The 26,619-nt window shown below is 36.8% G+C and overlaps 1 protein-coding gene across 1 annotated transcript in view; it reads left to right on the top strand.

Annotated features, from left to right (window-relative positions):
• The first annotated feature begins 1,507 nt into the window (after positions 1–1,507).
• The window catches only part of lrig1 (leucine-rich repeats and immunoglobulin-like domains 1), a 42,781-nt gene continuing 17,669 nt past the window's right edge, over positions 1,508–26,619 (top strand). Inside the window, exons 1-6 of the mRNA XM_067388337.1 lie at positions 1,508–2,665; positions 13,491–13,562; positions 16,307–16,381; positions 24,023–24,160; positions 24,274–24,417; positions 26,468–26,611. Coding sequence (XP_067244438.1) covers positions 2,475–2,665; positions 13,491–13,562; positions 16,307–16,381; positions 24,023–24,160; positions 24,274–24,417; positions 26,468–26,611 — 764 coding nt within the window. The 5' untranslated portion in view covers positions 1,508–2,474. The remainder of the gene's footprint in view (positions 2,666–13,490; positions 13,563–16,306; positions 16,382–24,022; positions 24,161–24,273; positions 24,418–26,467; positions 26,612–26,619) is intronic.

The following is a 26,619-nucleotide window of genomic DNA, read 5'->3' on the forward strand; positions in this document are numbered from 1 at the left end:
CCTATTAACCCAGGCATTTCCACAACCGTTAAACATCCAGAGATAGCACAAAACGTGCTGGCTTCATTTCACGCTTCTCTGTTTTATTGTTGACGAATAGCTTGAGCAGATGGGTTCGTTATCTTTGAAGATTCCTGCACGGCCAGCGTGATAAATTGGCAGTGGACTGCAACACACATAGACACACTGACAAAAACACACAAATCCAAACTCATGCAGATGGAACGGCATCCTTTCAAACCTTGAAGTTTCTACCGTTGGAAAACTGGTTCAGACCCACTTCACGTCACTCTCTCTTAAGTTCTCTCTCTTTCGGAGAAGCACCAAATCAAATGTCTTTATGTGTTGCACCATCTGTTCAAAACCACAAGGTCTTTTATCTTTTTCCAGCTGTGGATGTGCACTGTGAACAAGAAAGAGAAGTAAGGATCTCTCATCTGATACGCACATTAGTTTACTGGCACTACTATAGCTGATCCAAAAAGATCCCAGAGAAAGCGTTTGCTGGAATTCTCAGGTGCAATTCTGAATGAAATGTTATGTATTAAAGGGTCGGTAGTTTGGACTAATAATTTGACTCAAATTATTGCAGAGAATTCATAGTTATGTCCCATAAAATCAGTAGAAACAAACAACAATATCTCTATACTAACTATAATGTGACCTTAAAGTTTCACATGCTGTCTGTTTTTCTCCTTTTTAGATTTGAAATATAGCAGTATTGATGTTTTTCCAAGTGCACTTATGCTAATGATACCCTTCAAAACACTAACCTGTGTCTCTTTATGGCTCTTTATGGTCTCTTGACACTTGTGTCACAAGTTATTTGTAAAGCAAAAGATTTACAGTCGACACACTGACAGATAAATCATGTAAAACCATGTCAAGAGCTCTCTCAGAATAGAAAGCCAAAATACCTGAGTCAAATACCATTTGGGTTAAAGAGGACAAAATGTAGAATCACTTATTTGAATAGATATATTTATCAGCAATTTGTATTAAAGTAAGGATATTCTCATATTACATCTTTTTGTCACCATAGCTGAGGTAACTTTTGGCTGAGGTAACATCATTTATGCCTATTTGACAAGGAATTCAACATGAAATAGAAGTTTTATGTGACAAAGTAGGTTTTATTTAATTATAAAAAATATATATATTATAAATGTTAACTATTGTATTTGAATAATAAATAAATAAAAAAAAAAGTTTCACTATCCTGCTTTATATTATACATTTATATTATAATATAATATAATATAATATAATATAATATAATATAATATAATATAATATAAAACAACTGAACATTGTCCCTTTAAGAAGAGATGAGAATGAAAGAAGGAGGTGCCGTTTCGCACTCAGGGTGGGAAAGATGGGCGGAGCCAACGCAAGGTGACTGACAGCTGGGCTCTGGCACGTCCAAATTCGTGGCGCCTTAGCGCTCCAAAGCAGCCAATGAGATGCGGAGCTCGGCCGTCAATCATCCTCCAAGCACCAATCGGAAAGCAAAATGAGGGAATCTTTATCATTTCTTATGTATCCAACGTGGGACGAAAGAACGTCTAAAAAGAAAGTAAAGTCCGGGAGGGGGAAAACAAGCGGTGGAAGCGGTCAGAAGTGCGAACTGAAATTGTGAATTATCGGAGTTTTCAGACCGTACAACGAGATCAAGATAAAAGCTTCCCAGTTCCTTTACCCGCGAGCAGGACTGCTGGAGAGAGAGAGAGAGAGAAAAAAAAGTGAACGAACGCGAGCCGCAAAGTTCACAACAGTCGGACGGCTTTACTGGAACTGCTACGCTTAAAAAGTGGTTTATTATAATTCACTACAGTGAACCAAAACCCTGCATTCGCAGTTCGGAAACTTTATATCAAATCCGCGAAGAAGCGAGAGCCTCAAACTTTTTAAAGAGTGCGGTTTTCCCTGAGGAAAAGTTTTTTTTTTAAAGCGCTGATGATCCCAGATTTTCCGTCAACACGCTCGTATGGAATTAATGGATACCATCTACTATGTTTTTACTTTTCATAATAATGAATCACTTGGGATCAAACCATTATAAGAACTTTAGAAACGCCATTGACGATTTAAACTCCTAAAACTACATTGGATCTCTCTTGCCAAAACAAAGCGTCTGTCTATCTCCGATCCAGACCCACTTTTCACCCTTTTAAGGACAACTGTATTTAGTTTTGGCTTCTGGACAAGTTTCTACTATTGCCTCGTCGTGATTCACCTTTGATTTACTTGCGTGGTGCAGCAGGGGAGATAAAATTTTACTGGAGACCGTTTTCAAGTCCAGGACTGATGCATTGCCCCAAAACAACGCAGTATAATTTGATATTACCATTGGGTAAACAAACAACTTAATGAAGGCGAATTACTCGAACTGTGAGAAACTCAATAAGCTCGAGCTGTCCGTTTGTGGATGAGAGAGAGATCAGTCGTTAAGCGCTGAGACAACTGGATACAAAATGGCGGCGTGGCTGGGACAGATGGGATCACTTTCATATCATGTGTTTTATTGGCTTTTGACGCTGGAACTGTTAATCAATTATGGCGCACCGTGTCCTCAAAACTGTACGTGTACGCTTGATACGACCGACTGCAGTCGTTTGGACATGACTGATGTCCCTCAAGACTTGCCTAAGAGCACTGTGCATCTGTAAGTACACAAACTATCCGGTCCATAACTAACGTTAGTTCAAATCACATTCTCTTCAAATTAACATGCTTTAAGTTCTTAAACACCCTTAACTGAAATTGTCCAGAGAAGAAACTGACTCAAAAGTCAGAGCATAACAAATGACATGTGAAATGTCTTATATATAATGTTACATACGTATTTAAATTACTTTTAAGTACTAACAGAGGTTTTTTCTTTTCATTAAAATCATAAGAAGGTATTAGTAGTCTCCGACTTGGTTGTGGCCTGCCAGGTTATGACTTGCTAGTTACTGTCATAAGTTTGGAAACTCTGACAGATAGTTTTGGGAGGCCTGCTGATATCATGAGTCTAAGTCATGAAGCAACTAATATATTCAGTTGTCTGGGATGTAATTATGGCCCTTGAAGTCATATTTACATATTGTTGGACAAGTGTACTAAGAAACAAATGATAAAGCTTATTATAATTCAATATCTCTCAATGGTTGCGCTCAGAAAGTTTGTTTCTCTGTTTCTTCTTTTTCAGTTATATCTCTATATCTCTGAAAGATGTTACCTTCAGTTATACTTTGCAGTTTAGTCATGTGGCAATAATAATGCAATTTAGTGATTTATCACATTTTATTTGATCTGATTTATAGATTATAACTTAAAATTTAGTTGTTTTCCTCAAAAGTGCCCCTATATTAACTAGATGGTAGATCAGCGGCAGTAGCTATTTTATGGTTATCTGACATAGTTTGAACTCCCAGATAAATTTTAAAGATTTTTTTTTTTTTAAATTTCAGAAAACTTCATTTTAATAATCACATTTCTTCAACATTTTTCGACAAACTTGACATCACTTTTAAAGATGTCTTTTTGGGTGTTCGGTTTTAGTCTAATGTATCTCTACAGCCTAGACAGTCACAAAGATTTTATCTGTTTGTATGTTCAAGATCGCAATCATATCATTTTCAAAGGGAAAGATTTTACTGCCCAGTATTATCTTTAACACCTTTACTGCCTGTTTTTCAACCCTGCAAAGATAGTTCGTCTGTCAATTTGACAAAGGCAGCTCTCTTACTGTTTCTGTCAGGTTTAAAAGATGGTTATCGCACACAAGTTTCAACACGGAAGCATCAACTGAAGTCACAAGCTATCTGTTTTGCATTGTATATGATCCGATTTGTCAAATTTTAGTCAGGCCTGGTGCTTTAGATACTTTGTTGGGCCTTATTTGAAATTTATGAAGACAAATACAACCACAGGTAACTTAATGAAGATGAAAAGGCTACCAAGCGTGGTTGGCATAATCGTTCTTTGTCTGATAGGACTGTGAAACATTCATTACACATGATATCAGGCTTTAGATGGGAATGATTGGGCAGGTAGCTCTGTTGATGTTCTGCCTCAAGGACTGTCTAACCTACTGCTGAGTAATTTGACTCGGTCTGCCTGAGTGCTTTAGTCCGTGGCCCTCGAATATACCATTAAAATGCATAAAGCGATTTTGGTGGGAAGCTAATGTGACATATTTCTGAGGAAAATTGGAAGTTCAATGAGTAAATTGGTGGAGTGGTCTCTATTTGACAGGTGGTTGGAGGGAATGGGTTGAAAAATAAGAGGGTTTGGTGATGTTTTTCACAAGTGAATTCTCATCATAAGACCAGTAAGGTCTTAGGAAAGTAAAGTCTCAAATTCAGTTTTGATTTCATGAAAATATTTATTTGTACAGGTGATAACCTTTTGTTTAAATAATCAAAACTTATTAACAATAACCGCATTAAGCCAAACAACTGGCTTGTGTGGTTAACCAGTGGCTGCTTTTCTTTCAAAAGCTTGAGCAACTGTGGTCTGTCATAAATGCTGATTGTTTACAACTACAACTATCCCTATTCACATGTCACTATTCATGTTCAGAGCTTTTGTACGCCTCTCTGGCAATTCACAAGTAGTCAAGGCGCTTGTGATATCCAAACCTGTTGCTTGCATAACCATGTGGCACAAACTCCCAAGTAGCGTCAAACAGCGTTTCCATGAACAAAAAAAAGCACGTTCCAGCATCTTAATCCGCTTTCATGTTGACAGATCCAACAGAAGCTGGATTTTAAAGTTATAGGCAAGAGATATTTTTTGGGTTGTCCATCTGCAATATATCAATCAAGAGTAGAAATGGCTTTGGTTGGAAAAACCCTGTGGACATGGCCTGAGTATAAAATCAAGCTTTAATACCTTCCAGTTGTCCAAATAGTTTCTCCATACTGCCCATTTTTTCTTTCTTTTATTTAATGGTTCCCCCGTGGCTCGCAGAGACCTTGATGGCGAGTAGGAAGCAGCGAGGTGTTGGCATCACCAACTCGCACACGAGCCTTTGTGGATTTAAGTTAACTTTGACATATGGGCATTAAGACTCAATTAAGATAAAGGCTGATGGAGTTACTCAAGGTGAGGGTTAAAGGGATAGTTCACCCAAAATGAAAATTCTGTCATCATTTACTGACCCTCGTGTTGTTCCAAACTTGTCGTTCTTTCTTTTGCAGAACATGTATTTGGTTACCAACATTCTTCAAAACTATTGACTTCCATTGTCTCTTCTTTTATGTTCCAAAGAAATTAAAGTCTTATTGGTTTAAAACAACACAATTCATTTTTGGATGAACTAGGCTATCTCTTTAATCTGAGAGTGGAGGAGACGGTTGAATTAACTGATGAATTTTATGAGTAATCTTATTGGCTTCACTGTTGCATGACAGAGTCCTCCAAACTCTCCATCTGCGAATTTGAAAAAGTCGTCTGAATAACTTGTGAATTATTTTCCATTAAAAATGTTTCCTGCATCTGATCCATCTGAAGTATAGAAATGGCAAAAAATTAAGCAATTTTGCACTGACCGTTTAACATTCAGGATAAATGAGATTCATTTCTGATTAAATGGCTTTTTGATTTTGTCTGTTTATTTAGTGTGCTGTGAAGACCGAGGTGATGGAAACAGTTTGGCTCGATATAACGTGCCATATGAGTCTTATTTCTCAAGTAAACTACAACGACCCTTTGGTGGCACTCCTGATTGTTTATAAAAAATAAATAAATAAAAAAAAACAGAGTGGGTGGTTGGTTTGTATGTGCAACCTAGGTTGCCACGTTTGGTCCCCTCTTTAGGGTTGGTAAACAGCCTGCCACATTTTTCTCACCATCCTGTGTCTTTTCTTTATGGTCCCTGTCACCTGTTGTGGAGCCGCTGCGTAAACCTGTATGTGAAGGGTGCGGTGTGTCTTTGGCCAGGCTACAAGAGTTAGTTCAATGCCACGGTCCATTGCTTTCCATTGACGAAACCTCTAGATCTTGATCTGCTTCTCCAACCCATTGTTTATTCTTTCAACGTGTGGAAACCAGTCAGCAGTATGTCATCAGCAGTTGAACTCGTTTTGATGCTTGTTCATTTCTTTATCTGAGCAGTATGCTTTATTAATCCCGTTGCTGTAGACTTGGGCTGCATTCTAGATTTTTGACAGCATAACACAAAACATATGTAAAAGCTGAGCTGGTTTGCTCCAGGTGTGTGCAGTAGCCTGGAGCGGAGTTTGCTTGCGTTATCGGATTGTGAGTTAAAGGAGTGCCTTGCCGTGTTTAGCTTGGCCTGCATGGCACAGAGGTTAACGGCACCTTCCGTTAGCACCGCTCATGAGGAGTTTCCATGAATTCAAGGACTTTTTATCCATTGATTTATGCCCTGGCCTTTTTTAAATTATTTTTTTTTGTCATTTTGTTTTTGTCTGTTAAGGGGCTTAAAACATAAAACTAGCCATTTAACGGTGAACCGACCGAGCGGATATCTTCTTAAACACTGCGTAATTGCAATTCGGACTAGTTTAGATGAAGATGAGTGTTTGTTATGTCTCGGTTAGGGGAATGGCAGCCACACTAGAACCAGAATCGAAATTCCAACAGGATCAAACAAATATTCCAGATTCTCTTTCTGTTGAGACACATTTGAGCACCTCCTTCTCTCCCCTCCTTTGTTTAAGTGTCTACGAAGTGATGGATGACTCATCTGTGAATTCTGTACATCTGGTAAGAGTTTGGAGATCTGGAAAAGACATAAAAAAAAGAGTGAAAGAAAGGGGAGGGGTGAGAGAATTGGAGAGAAACAGGCCTTATAGAGCAGCACCCCCTGCACATTTGGTCTGGAGACTAAAATCACCATTTAACATTCTGTGGAACCGTTACTGACAACTACCCTACTATCACCTCTAAGTTTTTTTGGCATTATACCTTAATGTGCAGGCATATAGGTAGATGTATACTCTGTCGATCCAGGATTTAGCAGTTTTTGTAATCATCAGAATTAATGTAGTGCTTTGGTTTTTTTTTCCTGTTCCACCTTTCCCATGTTTAACTGCCCTGCTGCTATCTTGTAGTAATGATAATCAGTGTTGGGGAAAGTAACTTTAAAAAAGTACTGCATTACAATATTGCGTTACTCCCTAAAAAAAGTAACTAATTGTGTGTTACTTAATTTTTATGAAAAGGAATGCGTTACATTACTTTTTCATTACTTTTTCTCACCTGAGCTGTGCTTGCTTGCTTGTTTCTTTTAATAACAACAAAAAAAAAAGTCTTATTTTTGGCAAATGTTAAGGCTCTTTCACTCAAAAGTGAAATTAATAACCCTCAGGCTGAAGGAAAAGCATATTTATGCCTGTACTTTAGAGGGCGCAGCTCAAACTGCCATTCTGGATTAAAGAAGAATAGGATACAGGAGTAGGAAGTTCAACACTCTTATTTCTAAATCTAATCTAAAGTAATTTTTGCTTTTTTGTATGGTTGAAATAGATCATTGAAGGTCAGCAGTAAAGACATTGGTTTCTAAAATGAGATTAAAATGCATAAAAATATTTGTGTAATTTAATATAGTTAATTACTACAGTTTTGCGTAAAATTCTGCGATTGCATTTCATTGTTTTTATTAATTTTGAGGAATAATGAATGTTTTATTGCAAGTGAGATGAGTAAATGCTTGTTCACATTAAGTCTAGAACTACAATAAACTTCATGTTTACACAGCATACACAACACCTCTGCACTTTATTTTTCTCAACATGGGTACAGGAGAGCTGTCAGTCAATAAATGTGAAAAAGTAACTGAGATGTTTTGTTGTAAAATGAAAAAGTAATGCGTTACTACACTAGTTTCTTGAAAAAGTAATCTGATTACGTAACTCAAGTTACTTGTAATGTGTTACCCCTGACAGGCTGACACTGATAATATTTATCTTTCTGTGAGTTTGAATGTTCTCATACATTTGCAAGTTTGACCCTGCTGGTCATACAGTTCCACAAAATTAATTTTAATATATGCCATATACTGTACATGATGAATATACTGCTGATGCTGACCACTCTGATGTTTCCGTTGATCTAGTAGTGCAATTACACAAGTGTTTTCCTTTCTGTTAAGATAATAAACCATATGCAGGGTAAATCTGTAATCTAACAATCACTTGTTCTGTTCACTTTGAAGTTTTCTGGAACAAGCTGGTCTGTAACTACGCAGGACACATTTACACTCCCTGTCTAAACTTAGGGTTTTCATTAAACGATAGAAAATTATCAATTGAAACAAATGTGTATATAATCAAATGTGAGCCCTCCATCTGTAGATCAGTTTCTGGCTCAGCCCAGGGCAAGCTCCTGGGCCCAATTTCTGTCACATGTCTTTAAAATGTGTCTGGTTTGTCTTGGATTTGAGCTTCATGTTACTTAGTTTTCTTTTGTTTGTTGCCTTTTTTCTCATATTTAATTTCTCTCTCTCTCCCACCGTGTAGCGTTCACTTCCTGATGATCTTTATCTTATGATCTTCACTCTAGATTTGATACTCTCGCTCCCTTTTCTCTGCTTTGTTTGGACTGTCGGCAAAAGCTCCTGGCTTCACTATCAGTGGTGTTGCTCGGCTGTAAATGGTCTTTATGGCAGGAAAAAGAGAGAGAGGAGCACAAGCTGTGCGGCTTTAGAGAAGCAAGTGTCTGTCCGTCTGGTCTCTCGCGCTCTCCTTCGTTCAGTGCTGTGACAGAAGAGTTATTCTTTGACTAGTTTATGGCCCTCTAAAACAGGGTGCATTAAAGATGCTTCTGTCTTCCAGCTGCATCATAAAGCTTCATCATTGACATCATTTCACACTTCCAAAGACCAAAGTTCACACTCTGCTTATCAGTGATAAAGATAGACAGATAGATAAAAGTTGTCTCTATGGCGTTCTACTCATGATATGGCCCTTTGAGGGAAAAAACTGACATAACAGTTGTTTTTATTGTTTATATAACTATAACATTGATATTATTTTCTATATCTGAACCAGCATATCAGAGCTCAGCTTGGTTTCAACAAATATACTGGTTCTTGACCAAAGAATGTCATTAAGTGACCAAAACAAAACTGAATAATTGATAATTGACAATAAGCTGCACAATTCAGTATGTTATTGCCAATTTGTTTGTACTAGTTGCTTTTTTTTTTCCTTTGGTCATTTCCTAAATGACTTTGACCTTTGTTAGGTGTGAATGTACTCTCAGCCTGGTTTCCTGGCATAGGAAGCCATTGGCCGTTTGCCTCCAGGTTTAATGGAAAAGAGAAAAAATAGACATCAGTGCCTGTTAGTTGAAGCTGAATTTACTAGCCTGTACTAGCGTGGTTAGGTTGGAAGTCATTATTGTCTGCATGACTATAAAATGATTGAATAGCATGTAAAAGTGTGTAAGCTCTCTGTTCTGAATCTGAAGTGGGTACAAGTTTCTGAGCTGATCTGAGAGCTGTTAGAGGAAGATTTGTTAATTCTTGAAGATAGCATTGCTAATTTATAGAGGATACACAGCAAAATCACCAGAGTTAAATTAAATCCGCTCTGAGTACATATGGTCCCTCTCTAAATCGTGTTAAAGCAACACTTAACCAGATTTAATGTTAATTAAATAATTAAGTAATGATTGAGCGGTAGTGATGAACACCTGTTGTTAACAAGCAGAATCAGTGAAAAAAGAGAACACAAGAACTACAACTGACTTCAGCCACAGTCTTAGATGAAATCAACTTAAGATAAAAGACATCATATCTCTCAATATCTCAGTAGAGGAGGATTATCTTTTCTTCATTGATTCTGCTTGTTAACAGCAGGTGTTCATCACTAATGCTCATTCATCACTTAATTATCTCAATAACTTTAACTCTGCTTCAGTGTTACTTTAACACTATTTAGAGAGGGACCATATGTACTCTGAGCAGAGTTTATTTAACTCTGGAGATTTTGCTGTGTAGCTGGTATAAAAGCAGATGAGCATGCGCTCACCTTCAACTGCACTAACTAGTTTCTTAGTGATCCAAAAAGAGTGTTTCTGGTTTTCACTTAAAGCTCTAGTTGGCCAGCAAGTCTCTCTGAGGAAGAGGAGATGTTTGTTTAGTTCAGAGTTAAGAGCAATGGCTTTGTTCATAGTTTGAATCATAATCTGCATTAAAGCAAATAGGTTACGCAAATATATTTAAACTAATTAATTTCTTGGGCTTTCTGACTTACAGTCTGATAATATAGGGGTAATCACAAATATACAAATGTTATATGTAAGATAAAAATATAATGATAAAAAAAATGAAAATATATTTTTATATAATATAAAGTTATAGCTGTATTCATATAGCTTTATCATCATTGTTGATTTAATGTCAGACCTCAATGATAATTTTCTATATTTTATTAGTCTAATATTTCTGTATGAATTTAAGCTTTTTCATTCATAAGTAGTGTTTTTATTTTTTTTGCAGTAAGACTGAAGATACTGAAGTAATGGCTGTTGAAAATTCAACTTTGCCATCAAAGGAGTAAATTACATTTATTTATTTAAAAATATATTAATATTACTGTTCTTACTGTATTTTTCATTAAATAAATGCAGCCTTGGTGAGCATAATAGGCTTCTTTCAGAAACATGAACACTTTTTTTTTTTTTTTTTTTTTTCTTCCTACAAAATTTCATATAGATAACATGGTCTGAAAGCTACAAACCTCACATTTTGGACTTAAGAAGTCACAAAAGATTTAAGTCTTAAGGTCTTTACATTTAAATCAACCCTCACTGGAAAACTGGAGCATTAGTTAAGCCTGCTGTACGGTTACAACGGCCATGTGATTTATACCCCAAAGGTTAGCCTGAAGGTGTGAAAGTTAGTGTTATCTGATAAGATAAAGAGGCTTAAACAAAGTGGAGTGACTGAGAATTAAACACTGTGATTATATAATCACTCTCATTTCCTTTTTGGCTGGTTAGGAATAGGTCAGTTCTCCAAACATTAGGTCCCCATGAAGACTGAAGTGATCTAGTCTAATGGGCATTAAAACACTTAAATGATACTTTAATGATACAAAATACTTCCCGCCTCTTTATTAGCTCCACCCACTAATGATTGACGGAGCTGTTAACACATTATATCTTAGCTCAGATAATTGTGGAGTTGTTTAACCTTGTATTTGGTCTTCTTTTCAGCCCTTACATTTCTGTAGTGGAAACTAATATGAACATCAGTCAGTAATCGGTGCGTGAAAGACGAGATTGTCTGTTTCATTACGCTCACTTTCAGCAATTTGCAGTTTGGAAACGGCTAAAGCAGATTAGCAACTGCCGTTCTACACGCCGTACATGATTTTTCTCGTGCCCCTGGCAAAGCTCTTTTAAGAAAGCCTGTAATTTTTCACTTTGCTTCGGTATAATTAGGTAATTGCCTCATGGTACAGGACTGCAATTTTGCTGTGTTCACCCCGTCAGACGATTGCCTTCAGGGCAGCTCACCCTGTGTTATTATCTCCACACAAACACACACCGCACCACAGAAGCATTGTGACAGTTTTCCTGTTCAGACCAAATAAAGTACTAGAGTAAATTACTTTTGCTAACTTTACTGCTTGAATAGGGACAGATTGAGCTACTTAAAGTGATTTATTATGTCTGCAATGCATCATTAAAATATTTTTCCTGTTTGTTTATTCCTTTTTCGGTACACAATGCTACGTTGAGAATGTGTACAACCATACTAAATGTTAACTCTATTCCATGTCTTTTCTATCTCAAGTTTGCATACACACAATATCATGGTCTGCGGTTGACAGCTCTGAGTGAAAAACAGACATGTTAGGTGTAATTCTGCTTCTTTACAACCAGCTAGCTCCACACTCACTTTCAACTCAGCAAATGGAAAAACAATTATCCAATTGTTTCTTTACCAGCACAGATGAGCTGCCGATTAAAACGGCTAACTCTAATAAGTGGAACTAGATGGGTGCGTCATTGAATCCGTTAGTCAGGGAGTTGAAGATAATCCAAAAGTCAATAGTTTGTGTTTGCGGGAACAAATAGCTTTCTAAACGGACTTTATAGGTGGATACTACTTCTTACACTTTCTGTTAGTCTGAACTTCCAAAAGCCCAGTCACTAATTATTGCCCCATAGACTTCCATTCTAAGTGCATAACTGTCAGTTGTTTAACTTGAATTCAACCTGGAAAATTCCTTTACAGAAATATAGTGCAATATTTAATCAGCAATATTCCTTTACAAAATATGATACATTTAAGCTAGCTTAGTCCTTTAAAATACAAGTATTTGACCAATTCTTGTAAAATATATCGAAAGAAAAAAAAGTTAATACTTTTATTCAGCACAGATGCATTAAATTGATCAAAAGTTACAGTAAAGACATTTATGTTACAAAAGATTTCTATTTGAAATACATTGATCATTCCTTTCAGAATTCCTCAAAAGAACAAAGTTTTTTTTACAAAAATATTAATCAGCGCAACTGTTTTCAACATTGATTAATAATATTTCTTGAGCACCAAATCAAAATATTAGAATGATTTCTGAAGAATCATGTGACACTGAAGACTGGAGTAATGATGCTGAGAACTCAGCTTTGCCATCACAGGAATAAAAAAAAAATTCATTGGAATAATATTTTACAATTATTTTTTTCCTGAATTTTTGATCAAATAAATGCAGCCTTGGTGAGCATAAGAGACTTCTTTCAAAAATAAACAGTTTTTTGTGATCCATACATGTTGAGCCTTGGTGTTTGTTTGGGAAATTCCACTTCAAATTCCAATCCAGCTCACCTGCATCATTTTCTAATACCATTCCTGCTTTCTTTGCTCATAATTTGTGGCTCTCTCTCTTTCTCTAAAAATAAATTAAAATGGAAAAAATGTCAATTTCAATACTCTTCTAAAATTAAATATCAATTCACTCAAAGAGTCCCTTTTTAAACCAATGACTCCAACTATAAACAATGCAGAATGGTCCCATCTGAAAGGAAAATCTTAGCATGCAGTAGCCGAGGAGCGAAGGAGGAAACCACAGAGCTGACAGGAGCTTTATAGATCACAGTGCCATCAATCTCTGACATTTCAGCAGGGAGAGCAGGAGGTCAGTGCTCTGCCAAGCCCAATCCGAAGCCCTTGGATGAGTGCTCGCTTGAACTGCGCTGAAATGAAGATGACGTCCCGCTAAAGGAGGCTGTTGATGTTTCTGATTTATGGGCCATAAGTGTCGATATGACACGTTTCAGTGATGAACCGGATTGATAGACTGTTCGGTGTGTTGTTGAAAGCTGCTGCTGGCAAAGTAGATATAGTGAGGCGAGAGATTTAGGACGTTTGAATGGGCTTGCTCATGAGAGAAATGCGATCATTTTCACGTCACCGCTTTTTACTGAAGAAGTAGAGTCTGTCCACCGTTATGAGGGCCTGACTAAAGTGCTTTAATAAATTTCTCTCTCTCTTCCCCTCCCTCTCTTTGTTCACTCAGAAATCTGAGCCACAACAAGCTGACAGCAGTTGATATGGACATCCTCTCCAATCTGCCCAACCTGAGAGAAGTGTGAGTAGAACAGTCCCATGTCCCTGTCATGTCTAAACCTCCTGTAGATCTGCCCAACGTCCCATCTGTTAATCTGTCCCTGTTTAATGAAATCAATAAGCATGCTAGCAATATTTCCAGAGCTGTAACAGAATGTTCTAGGGAGTTGTTGGTCTTCACAAACTTTATGGCCAACATTTGTTTTCAGGACAATGATGTCTTTTTAAATTGATCTTAATTCGTGTTCATTTAATTCACATCTTTAAGCATAAAATTTAATAGACAGCTCTTTGTTTCTGAATTGAAGAGCTGGTTAATTTTATGTGCAATATATAAACCACATCTGATCCTGGCTAGAAAACATTCCCACAGCTAAAGCCCCACAGAGAGAGGCAATTGAATGAAGTACATTAAATGGTGTAATAATGTTAATTACAGCCATTAGCCACAATCGGTCATAAATCATTTTAAAGCGTGCTGTCAGTGCTATTGGATATTTAAGTACTTTTGCTGGTGGCTATTGTCCTGAAAGTGGCGGAGATTGGGAATAAAGAGGTTTGCTATTATAAGCGCCTTCCATCATCACCCGACACCAGCCACTAACCTGCGCTGTAAATATTTAATACATCGAGGGACTGTGTCTGGCCCTCAGCCAGACGGGCCTGCTTTCTCTCTCGATGTGTGGATGGTCACTGTCAGTAAGATCTTTTTAATTAAAAAAAAAAAAAAAAATTAAATAAGTAAATATAGTAGTAAAAAAAGTCTCTCTATATATATATATATATATATATATATATGTATATGTATATATATATATATATATATATATATATATATATATATATATATATATATATATATATATATATATATATATATATATATATATATATATATATATATATATATATATATATATATATATATATATATATATATATATATAAAATACAGACACACATTTTATTAATATAATTCTTTGCTTTAATATTTTAATAATGCAAAATACATTAAAACATTTTCAAAAATGTATATTAAATATATTATTTCTATATGAGATTTTGTATATTTCTTGAATCCTGTTCCCATGGTAAAAGCATATATTATATTATATTATATTATATTATATTATATTATATTATATTATATTATATTATATTATATTATATTATATTATATTATATTATATTATATTATATTATATTATATTATATTATATTATATTATATTATATATCAAATTTATTTTATTTATGAATAGGTTTATCATAAAATACATATTCAAAAATATACACTACATACAATATTTCAAATGTGACATCTATGAGGTTTATTATAAGAAATATTATTAAAAATGTTATAAATAAATTGGTAACACTTAATTTTAGGGTCTTTTAACTAGTTGCTTATTAGCTTGCATATTTCTAGAATATTGGTTATTTATTTTTAAGCACATATTAATGCCTTATTCTATGTGACCTTCTTACTCTACATTCTCAATCCTACCCAATATCTAAACTTAAGAACTAACTTACTAACTATTAATCAGTAGTAAATTGGGAGTTTATTGTGGGAAAAGTTGTTGTTAATAGTGAATAACATGTATTCCCCATACTTGGGGCCCTATAATTTCCGCGATCATGGAATCGCGGACGGAATCGCGTAATCCATTCATAAAAACGGAATTTACTATATAACGCAGAATGTCACGGAATTTGTCAAATTGTAGATGAATGAATTAAAAGCAGGTCAGTACACTTAAATTAAATCGCGATATAGACTAGTGACTGTGAATATTAAACCGCAAAAAGTCTATTTAAACATGAATCCTGCATGCCTGTTTGCCTCCTGAAATGAATGATGCGGAAGCGTGATTTCATTTACCTCACACCGCCTCACACACTCGCGTGGGGGCGCACGCACGCTGAAGCACATGCGACGCTCGCGGTGTTTTCGTCTCCAGAGCTGCTCTGTAAGTCACCTAACCAGCATTTAACTGTTTCGTTTGAGAAAACTACCATCATAAACACAGAGAAACTCAAAGCTCTAGGCAAACCGTCAAAATAAACTCGATTTAACTTGACAGAAACATATTACTGTTGTACAGTGGAATTTAGATATATTAATGTAACAATAAATTATTAAAATATATTTTTAAACAATCTCAGTGTTTCTTTCATGTTTTAATTTTAACAGTTGTGCAGTACATTGTTTGACAAAAAAGTTTTATTTTTATGATTAAAAGATACATTAAATGGTATGCGTTCATTTGATTGCCAGAAAAATTTAAATACACAACAGAACTTATGAAAAAAAATCATAAAAATATATTTTTTAATTAATAAATATATTTTTATTAATTAGACATGCTTTTTGATTATTAAAATGGAATTTAACCATTAAAATGGAATCCAGAAAACAGAATTTGGTAAAAATAAAATTTGAGGGGAAAGAATAAAATGTTTATCATAGGGCCCTAAAAAAATTTAATTTTTTTGTTAAACTTATTAAATTGTTGGTAAATTGGACAAGATTCATTATTTCAATTAATTAGACATGCTTTTTGATTACTAAAATTTAATTTAACCATTAAAATGGAGTCAAAAAATAAAAAAAAACGGAATCCAGAAAAATTAAAACGGAAAAAATGGAATTTGGGAAAAAATAAAATGGATTTCATAGGGCCCTACCCATACTTAAGTGTTAACAATAAATTGTATTAAGCTATGTTTAATCTGGATTTTGTCCTGTTTTTTTGATCGACAGGAGGTTTGACCACAATGAGCTGACATCCATCCCTTCATTTGGAGACGCAGCAGCAACAGTCGTTACACTGTTCTTGTAAGTATACATCAGTGTGTGCTATGATGACTCCTGCTGCTGAGTTGGCACTTTCTATACATGAGACAAAATAATGTTTGCACAGTGTGAGCTGTCGTATTTTCTTTTAGGGATTTTTTAGTTTTAGTGAAAACATGTTTCAAGTAAATCCTTTCCATTTGTTATTTGTTTAATATTTTTGTAGTTATTAAATCGGATTGTGCAAGCCTAAAAATTCCCACCTCTGGACGGTGTTTAGTGTTGCTGGCTGTGGTAGTGAAACTCAGAATGGTGGGACTGCCTTTACTAGCATTGCCCTGGAGAATTACTACCTTATTTGGGGTGATCATGTGTATCTGTGTTTGTTTCTTGGCGTTTAAGCCCATTCCTTCCTCAGCATCCAGGTACACATTTACGGTTTGTGAATATGAGTTTTCACTGTGTTATAGTAACATAGATAGATTTGCACAAGATACAAATGTTAGTAATGAGTATCAGGTTTATACTTAAACTAATATCAAAGGCGAAGTGCGTAATTTTAAAGTGTCACCAAAGAGAACTGCAAAATGATTGAAGAATTTAAAAAAAGTTTTCAAGCATTGATTTCTTTACATCAGAGTATCAAAATATCAAAGTGCACGTTTTACCTTTACAAGCTTTAAATAATGCTTGGTTATAGACTTAAGTCTGTATATCCCTGTTTCAGAGAACCAGTTTGCCTATATCTCCTTCACACAGACTGATATCCCAGCATTAATCTGTCTTCTGCATGGATCACGTTCCCATCTGTAATGTATCTCTCCACTACCAAATGTGTCATTCATTTGAGCGGTAAAGGGATCGGTGTCTTTATAGCGGGCAGTTGTGCTGTCATGGTGTGACCTCATTGATTCACAGTTAATCACCATCTCCCAGAAATGATGAAAAACCTGACAACTGCTCAGTTCACTTCACAGGATTCGAACATTTGATATTACGCTGCCGAGCTGTGCTTGGAGGATATCGGGAAAGGTTGGAATGGGGGGTGATGATCAGGGAATGTAGGTCCAAATGGAAGGGTGCTTCTTTATTTGGCCTTGGTTCGAGGCCTGTTGCTATGGAGGGCCGCTGCATATCGTGAAGGGCTCGTCTTTTTTGAGCTGCACAGCTGAATGCAGTAGAACGCCCAGCTGTAGCTGTCAATCAAATGGTTTACTGTAAAAAAATTGGGGGAGGGGTCAGTCGGAAAGGGGGCGAGATCGGATGGTTACTGATACAGACAGATAGGGGTAGGAACAGAAAGAGCGAGAGTTCTCGATTTCCACCTGTGAGGAACACCTGACCCTGCTCCTGCTCGTGGCTCTTGTTCGGAACGCTGCAGAATTCCTTCCCTCTGAGTTCACCAGCTGGAATGCTGTCGGACAGCAGCCCCCTGTGATACGGCCACAGAGCCAGCACTAAAATACTGCTTCGTCTGTCACCAACACCAAACTCCTCAATGCTCCGTTTCATCTGAACTGAGTACGCCATTTAAACAGTAGCTCTCTCTTTCCCTCTCTCTCTAGTGAAGTGTTTAAACAGCAGAGTCTGCATTCTACTGATTTTAATCTTTTCCTTTGACTGCTGACAGTCGTATTCAAACAGTTTGATGTGGGACATCCGGTCTCACGTTTTACTGCTACAGCAATGCAGGCCATATAGTACAAATGCACACTGAAATATAGTGCTGTTTTAGTTTGTTGTGATTGTCAGCTGTTGGGGAGTGTTTGACAGATGTTACTCTTGCTAGTTGTGTGAGGTGTTTGGCGGGGCTGAGGGTGGGGGGTATCCAGAGCCCACATTTATATACGTTAAAACGTTTGATTGACACATTTATCTTGATATATCTAAATATTTTTCATCTTTTGATGATTTTTCAGTATGGAATATTGAAAGAAGCAAATATATCATTAAAATAGCCATTGTTACTTTTTAGACTCAATGTTTAAGAAAATATGTAAAAAAAAAAAAAAAAAAAAAAAGGATTTATATATTTATATCTTTTTAGGAAATGTAATAGCCAAATACAAATCACAATAAAATATTAACAATGTTGGTTTTGTAGGCAAAAGTAATATTCTTAAATATTAAATTGCCAAAAAAGTAATAATAAGTTTCATATCTTAGTGAGTCTTAAGGCCTGTACACACCAGGACGTTTTTTGTGTTCATACCCAAGCGATTTTCACTGGCGATACGCAGACAATGTGCAAATTCAGTATATGGAGCTAGTGCTTAACGGTAGTGCAAATAAACATATTTATGATAATAATAAAGTTAAAGAAGATAAAAATGCAGATATAAAATGGCATATATATGATATATGAGAGATGGTAGTCAGAAACAGTAGTGCAAATACACTGCGTTCCAAATTATTATGCAAGAGACATATATGATAATTTGATAATCTCCATTCAGTTTTCACACAATATTATTTGTTTTCATGCCTTTTGCACAACATTGAACCATTTCATGCTTTTCATCTTCAGAAAGATCTTTCTTCCTCCTCTTATTGCATGAAAACTGTGACTTGCTTAATAATGTGGAACAACCTCTAAGTAGGGTTTCCATAGACCTGGCAAATTATTTTGTCTGAGATTGATACCAGTTATCTAAAAAGACATGGATAAATAAACAAACAAACATTTTCTTAGAAAAACTAAAATTGGAATGTTTATTCTACTGAAATCTTACTGATATGTCACTTGCATAATAATTTGGAACACGGTGTAAGTCACAATGACTAGTGCAAGTGAACGGTAGTGCAAATAAACATATTTTTGAAATAGACATTCTCAACTCTATTTATTGAATTTAAAAGAAAAAAAAAAAAGTAAAAATACAGAAATAATACACCTCTATTGGTGTGGCCAAGAACTAGCAGAGCACCTGTTTGTGGAGGTCTTCCTCGTCTACTTACTTTCTCTTCGTCGTCTTGGTGTCAATGTGTGCTCGGCAAGACCGTTTTGTCCTTGAGTCACCAAGTCGTGTTTTCCTTCAGCATCTCCAGGCACGTGAACAAAAGCGCCACTCTCATTGGTCTGCCAGTTTTTAACGCAGCGTGTCAAACCAAAAAAACGAACCCGATGCGTTTTTTTTTTTTAAATTACGCTTTTATGCCTGCCGTTTTTCACTCACATTGGCGCCCTTTGTTTAGTCACAAGGCGTTAAACATTGGTGATAATCACGTGTGATATTCGTCCCAGTGTGTACAGGCCTTTAGTGTGTGACACTGCTTAAACGACCATGTGTCTTTTTCTGTTGGTTTGGCCAGACCTGTTACTATTGCTGCTTTATGAACCCACCAATAACCAATTGTTTGGCTTCCCTATATATTAAAATTTGACTTAACTGGTGGGTTATTTGAAGAACTGGTAATTTAGACATGTTTCTGAAGTAACTGTTGAAATTTACTGTTGAAGTGAATTTGTTGCAAAATCAATTTTTTGCTGGCTATAGCAGTGGTACCTATAAAGCCCCCAATATACTTTAAATGAAATCGAAGAACGAACTGATGTAACGTCATTTCGAAATAGGGTCAGGCCAAATCAAAGTTCATTTTGTGAGTTCGAAACGAAGCTTGCCAAAGTGAACTCTGAGGAAAGGTTTGCTCCAGCTGCAAAACACTTTCGTACTACCATTGGTCCATGACGATAACGTAATAGGAGGTGAGCGCTAGAGTTGTCGGTACACTTGGGTACCTATTCGGTACATATTTGATGAATGCCTCGACACAATGGCCAGAGGTATTATGAAACCACTCAACAGTTCTCAAAGTGTCACATTTTTAAAATTTCAGTACCGACTACCTCTACCGACCATAGAGGTAAGATCTCCGCAGGTGAATACATGAACATACTGGATAGCCGCTTTATAGTAGAGAATTAAGTTGTGCTTCTGATGAAATGAGGCACTGTTTTTCATGTTTGATACTGTTAAGTTGCATGCTTTTAAATAATCTATTGAATAAAATGCCATAAAAATAAACGTGACGTGACTTTACTGGAGTGCTAACATAACCATGTTGTTATGATCAGATTCTTTTCTTATACTTTCTATACAAAAAATGCTAGCTGTTTTTTTTTTTTTTTTTTTTTTATTTTGTTCCTGAGAGGAAAACGTGCAGCACATATTTACATATTCATCTAAACTTCTCTCTCAGCAGTGTGGGTGGCATCAGATAACAGTATATTGCTGCTCACGTATTTTGAACTTTGTTTTACCCCTGAATGAAGAACAAAAAAGAAATTCACCATAAGTATATCAGGGCCTTAAGGGTATGGAATTATATTCTTTGAACCTATAGTTTAAAATTCTGCATTCATTTACTCACCTTTATGTCGTTATGACTTTCTTTTGTGGTAAATGGGTGATGGTGACATGATTGGTAATTTGGGTGAATTATCCCTTTAAAACAAACAAAAAATAAACAAATTTATAAAAAATGTAGACTAGTTGGTTGTTGGACTAAATGGTCTACTCCTCCATTCAAGTCCATCCCTACCTGAAACAGACCTTCCCAAACCTTTCCTTATTTTTGGAGTTCATCAAGCAGATAAGCCAATCAATGCTGCCTAAAGCAGCTAACCTGCTAATCCTTTGTGTGGTGCTGCTTTGGTAGGATTAACTGGCTAAGACATTCAGCTCCCACACTCTCTCTCTCCACAACAAATGATTCAGACACTAATCCAGACGTTGGTCTGGAAACCAGCTACAGCATTTCAGTTTCAAACCGTTTCAAACTCAAACAAGCTAGAAAAAACAACTAAACCACAAGCAAAGTCTTTGTAAACTATTTGTAAAATGTCGTTTTGGCTTGGGTCTGTTTTAGGATCTGCTGTAACCCAGATGTGGTAAGTCTGATCCTAGATCCAAGCAGATCCCAGCAGTACCATATTAAAATGTTCTGTGGATTCAGGCCTGGGTTAGCCAGCGCATGAGAGTGGACCGTTTCTCTCGTTAACGTCAGCATGTTTTTTTTTGCCCGGAGAAGGTCACCAGCTGCTGACCTGCTACTCAGTGGAGTCTCAGTGCTCTGTTAGTCACAGGAACATCCTGTAGGGCGGTAAGCACAGCGCTCGTCCTCATCCATACCCTCTGTCTGTTTATTCAGGTGGGACAGTGGGGGTACTCCCTCCTTTTCTTTTTCCTTCCGTCGTTCTCACTCGCTCTTTCTTCTGTCCTTCCATTCCTCTTTCTTTTCCCCCTCACAATTCCCACCCAGAATTCCAGTTAAACGGTCAACCCAGGGAGCATCTGCGTGTCGGCCGGGTCCCGTCTTCACTGGGAAAGGCCTTGCTGGTCTATCAGGCTCCCACAGAACACCTGCCAGCAGACAACCAGAGCAGAAATCCCCTCTTGGTCTCAGCGGACCATGTGTTTACCGTGAGATTTACGCAGAATTGGGAATCCGAATAAGGAGGCTTTGTTGTTCTAGCACAGACTCGCCTTTGCTGTATGGGCCTGTCTGCCTGGACTTTGTAGGGTTTCCTGCTAGCATTGATCATAGTGCAGGTGCCGGAGCATTGAGCATGATTAGTTGGCCTCAGTGGAGGATGTTTCAGGTATGACCGGAGATCTATCTTATTTAGTATGGTGAATATTTGAATTGGAGGTTCAGTTAGCCCACTGTCTCCTTGCAAAAAAGTACTGTGGCTGTACTTTGAGATAGAAATGGTAACAAATACTAATGCCTTGGTTCATTGATATATATTTTTGTATTGAATAAACTGTATTAATATCCCACGGTATTTGCCCAATAGCTTGTACCCCAAGCTTTCATCTTATGCAACGTCATTTCCTTAAGCCCACTCTCTTTCTTTTTGTTATCTAGTAGCAAGTTTCATAGAGGGAGATTTTTGTATTTTTTTTCTTTAGTACTGTCCCATCCTCCAGTGCCGGGGATGGCTTACTCTGAAACTACACCAAAACAAATTCCAGATGTGGAGAGCTTGACCTCGCCATTCCTTCCGTGGCCGGCAAAAACAAGTGTGATTCTTAAGTCAGCTGCTTTCTCATGCCTCAACCCTAAAGAGAAATAGAAGCAAAGAAAAAAGGGGAAAGGACAGAAATCCAAAGCCCCCATGAGAGAAAACTGTTATTGATTTGACTTTACTTCCTACTAAACGAAAAGAAAACACAAAATATTCACAAACAAAACAAAATGTTTACTCTAAAAACAAGGCCTGTGTGGAAATTGTATTCATTTTATTTTATTCTTTGAAAAAGGTTGCATGACTGAATTGACAAAACAAGAATATGGAATATTTGCAAATCAAATGAATGTGTTAATCCGAGTATAATGCAGTATTTTTAACATTTGAAAAGTTGGATACCGAATTTTTACACTTATTTGACTAAACAAAACCTAAATATTCACAAACTAGCCATAACACTTCACACTAAATCTACTCAATCTAATGCATAATTTAAGATTTGAAAAAAGTTAAATATCTGATTTGTTAAGGTCCGTTCACACCAAGAACAATAACTATAAAGATAACTAACACCGTGTCTACTTCACGCCGCGCAGCTAAAAGCTGTCTACGCTGAATGCGACAAACCGACCGTTCGCAAAGCCCTTGGACTATGTCTAAAATAGAACGGAGATTCCGTTTACTGTCTGTAATTTGTTGTTGCATTACACCAGTGTAGACAATATCACTGATTATAATGGGTTCTACTGTCTTTTGACGTGTCACGTCACACCGGTCACGTCTGGTGTAGACACCGTGTAAGCTCACATGCTGCGGTTTCAAAGTGTGTACATGTTTTTGCAGTTCTTGTTGCATTTATATGGCTTTAACCAGCAGATGTCTTCAGCATGCTATGTTTCGAGTGAATAGCTAGTGTAATCGGTCTAATCTAACAGTGAATTTACCTGACAAAGTCAATATAGTGGAATAAAAACAACGGCTAGTCTTTTTCACTGCAACTTCAAAGGAAGCAAGACAATGTTGTCAAACTAGCACTGAATATCTGAGGTAATTTTTATGTTTGTTAGCCTGACATAATGATCTCATCTAACTAATATATTTAGTCAGTTGTTAATCTCTTCTGTTGCACCCAAAGCTATATGTACAGAAACAGACATACACAGGTTTAGATGAATCTTTCATCTGACTGATATTTGTCACCATTGCTGGGTTTTTGTTTGGGATTCCAGGCCTGTATGTGTTTGTGCGTTTGCATGTGTGTGTTGACAAATCAAGTTACCGTATCAAGCCACAGTCACTTGGCACTTCTAAAGGCGTGTGTGGAAACAAGCCTCCATTGGGCTTCAAAGCCCTATTGACACATTCTCTCCGAAAGAGCCTCGTGTGGTTAGAGCAGCCAGCCACCTATCAGCGCGGATATGTGGGTCAACATATGGCTTCACATAGTTGCCTATACATTAATATACTGAAAAACACTGCGATAATGTGACGTGAGAATTATAAGTCTAGAGTAACCAAGGACAGATCTACAGTCTTAGTTTTTTGTCAGGATATTCCATTTGTTTGCCTGATCTCTGTAGACATTAAACAATAGATTAGTATGTAATCTGTCCGGAGTGTCACGTGAAACCATATTAAACACTCTGTGAAGGTTTGTACAGCTGTGTATAGAGTTAGTTATAATAGATGTGTTCTTTTTTCCCTTCTAGGCACCATAATAAAATCCGCAGACTGGAGGGGAGCCTGCTGCAGAACTTCTCTGCTCTGGAGACGCTAGATCTGAGTAATAATGACATCACAGAGCTGAGAGAGAACTGCTTCCCTTCGGGGTTACAAATCAAGGACCTGTAAGAAACACTCTCATTCTCTCTCTTTCAAATAGATATAACTGTGAACATCTGCGTTTTCATGTAACACTGTATTCTGTCATAATCTGAAGTGTGATATTTCATCTCTGTAGGCACCTGAGCAGTAATAAGATTGTTCATCTGGAGTTTGGGGCGTTTAAGAACCTCGCCGGAAGTCTGCAGATCCTCAGATTGAGCCGGAACCGACTGACCCACCTTCCTGTTAAAGGCCTGGAGCTGCCCAAGCTCACACAACTGTGAGTGCACTATACTGTCCATATACATTTCTATTTGAAATAAATGCTGCTATTTTGAACTTTATTCAATGAAGAATCCCTGAAAAAAGTATCAGTTTCCACCAAAATATTAAGCAACACAACTGTTTTCAATAGTTCAACCCCCAAGTTTTGCTCCTTTTAATTACACTTCGTCCAGCTGTTTTCGAACACAACAACATTTCCAATGTGAACCCAAAGTGTAATGTGACAAAACCCTACATCTCTATACTACTCCTGATTTTGGACTCATCTGTTCAATTAATGTTATTGTGCAAATGCTTTTTAAAAGGGTAGTTAATCTACATTTAAAGGTGCCCTTGAATCAAAAATTGAATTTACCTTGCCATAGTTGAATTACAAGAGTTCAGTACATGGAAAAGACCTACATTGAGTTTAAAACTCCATTGTTTCCTCCTCCTTATGTAAATTTCATTTGTTTAAAAGACCTCCGAAGAACAGGCGAATCTCAACATAACACCGACTGTTACGTAACAGTTGGGATCATTAATATGTACGCCCCCAATATTTGCATATGCCAGCCCATGTTCAAGGCATTACACAAGGGCAGGCAGTATTAACGTCTGGATGTGCACAGGTGAATCAACAGACTAGGTAAGCAAGCAAGGACAACAGCGAAAAATGGCAGATGGAGCAATAATAACTGACATGATCCATGATATCATGATATTTTTAGTGATATTTGTAAATTGTCTTTCTAAATGTTTCGTTAGCATGTTGCTAATGTACTGCTAAATGTGGTTAAAGTTACCATCGTATTATTACTGTACGATGCCGTCGCTATTGTCATTTTTAAACACTTGCAGTCTGTATAATTCATAAACACAACTTCATTCTTTATAAATCTCTCCAACAGTGTGTAATGTTAGCTTTAGATACGGAGCACAGCCTCAAACTCATTCAGAATCAAATGTAAACATCCAAATAAATACCATACTCACAGGAATCGATGCATGCAGCATGCATGACGAACATTTTGTAAAGTTCCATTTGAGGGTTATATTAGCTGTGTGAACTTTGTTTATGCACTGTATTATAGTCGAGAGCTCGGGGGCAGCGAGAGCAAGATTTAAAGGGGCCGCAGCCTGAATCGGTGCATAGTTAATGATGCCCCAAAATAGGCAGTTAAAAAAATTAATTAAAAAAAATCTATGGGTTTTTTTGAGCTCAAACTTCAGACACATTCAGGGGACACCTTAGACTTATATTACATCTTGTGAAAGAACGTTCTAGGGCACCTTTAATTTATGATTAGTTGAGCAGTTTAAACTATATTTTAAATTATTCAGCAGCTTTAGAATCTACAGTTTCAAATACCTTCCCTAACACTTGTTTCCACATGTTATATTAAACGTATCAGCATTCATGATCAGAAGACCATTGATAAACATCAGAGCAGGACAATTCTTGCACTCCATTGCAGATCCATGGATCCCTCTGTGCCCCAAGCGTAACCATCTGTGCCTAAGCTCTTTGTTTCTGCTCATATCAGACTTCCATCAAAAATATGCTTTGTTCTTCAGGTGGACAGAGTGATACTGAATCTATGCATGTATGAGGCAACATAAGCTCATATTAAACCTCTCACACACATGCACACACACCTGGAGCGCATTTCAGCAACCACAAAGCCACAGCTATGTTGGTGAGCGAGAACAATATGTTAGTTAATAATGACATCGAAGAGGGAGCAGAGCTGCTTTATTCGACCTGATGGTCAGTTTTCGAAGCAATGCCATATATGAACCATTTTGGGTTCCCAAAGAACCTTGCAGTAAAAGAACCATTTTTGTTTCTCAGTGTGAAGAATATTTTAATAACCTTTTTCCACCATGAATAACCTTTTGTGCAATGGAAAGGTTCCTTGCATGTTAAAGGTTGTTTTTGAAACCACAGATGCCAATAAAAAACATTATTTTAATGTCTTCAGAATATCATGCTGTGAACTACATTTCCTCAAGTACCTTTCTGGTAATATATTTTATTCACATTTTAATTGTGTGTTTTGTAGGGAGCTAAGCAGGAACAGGTTGCGGTTGATCGAGGGACTCACCTTCCAAGGTTTGAGCAGTTTAGAAGTTCTCAAGCTTCAGAGAAACAACATCAGCAAGCTGACGGATGGGGCGTTCTGGGGTCTGGCCCGGATGAGGGTTCTGTGAGTCC

This window comes from Chanodichthys erythropterus, chromosome 6, assembly GCF_024489055.1.
Source record: "Chanodichthys erythropterus isolate Z2021 chromosome 6, ASM2448905v1, whole genome shotgun sequence".
Classification (NCBI taxonomy): Eukaryota; Metazoa; Chordata; class Actinopteri; order Cypriniformes; family Xenocyprididae; genus Chanodichthys; species Chanodichthys erythropterus.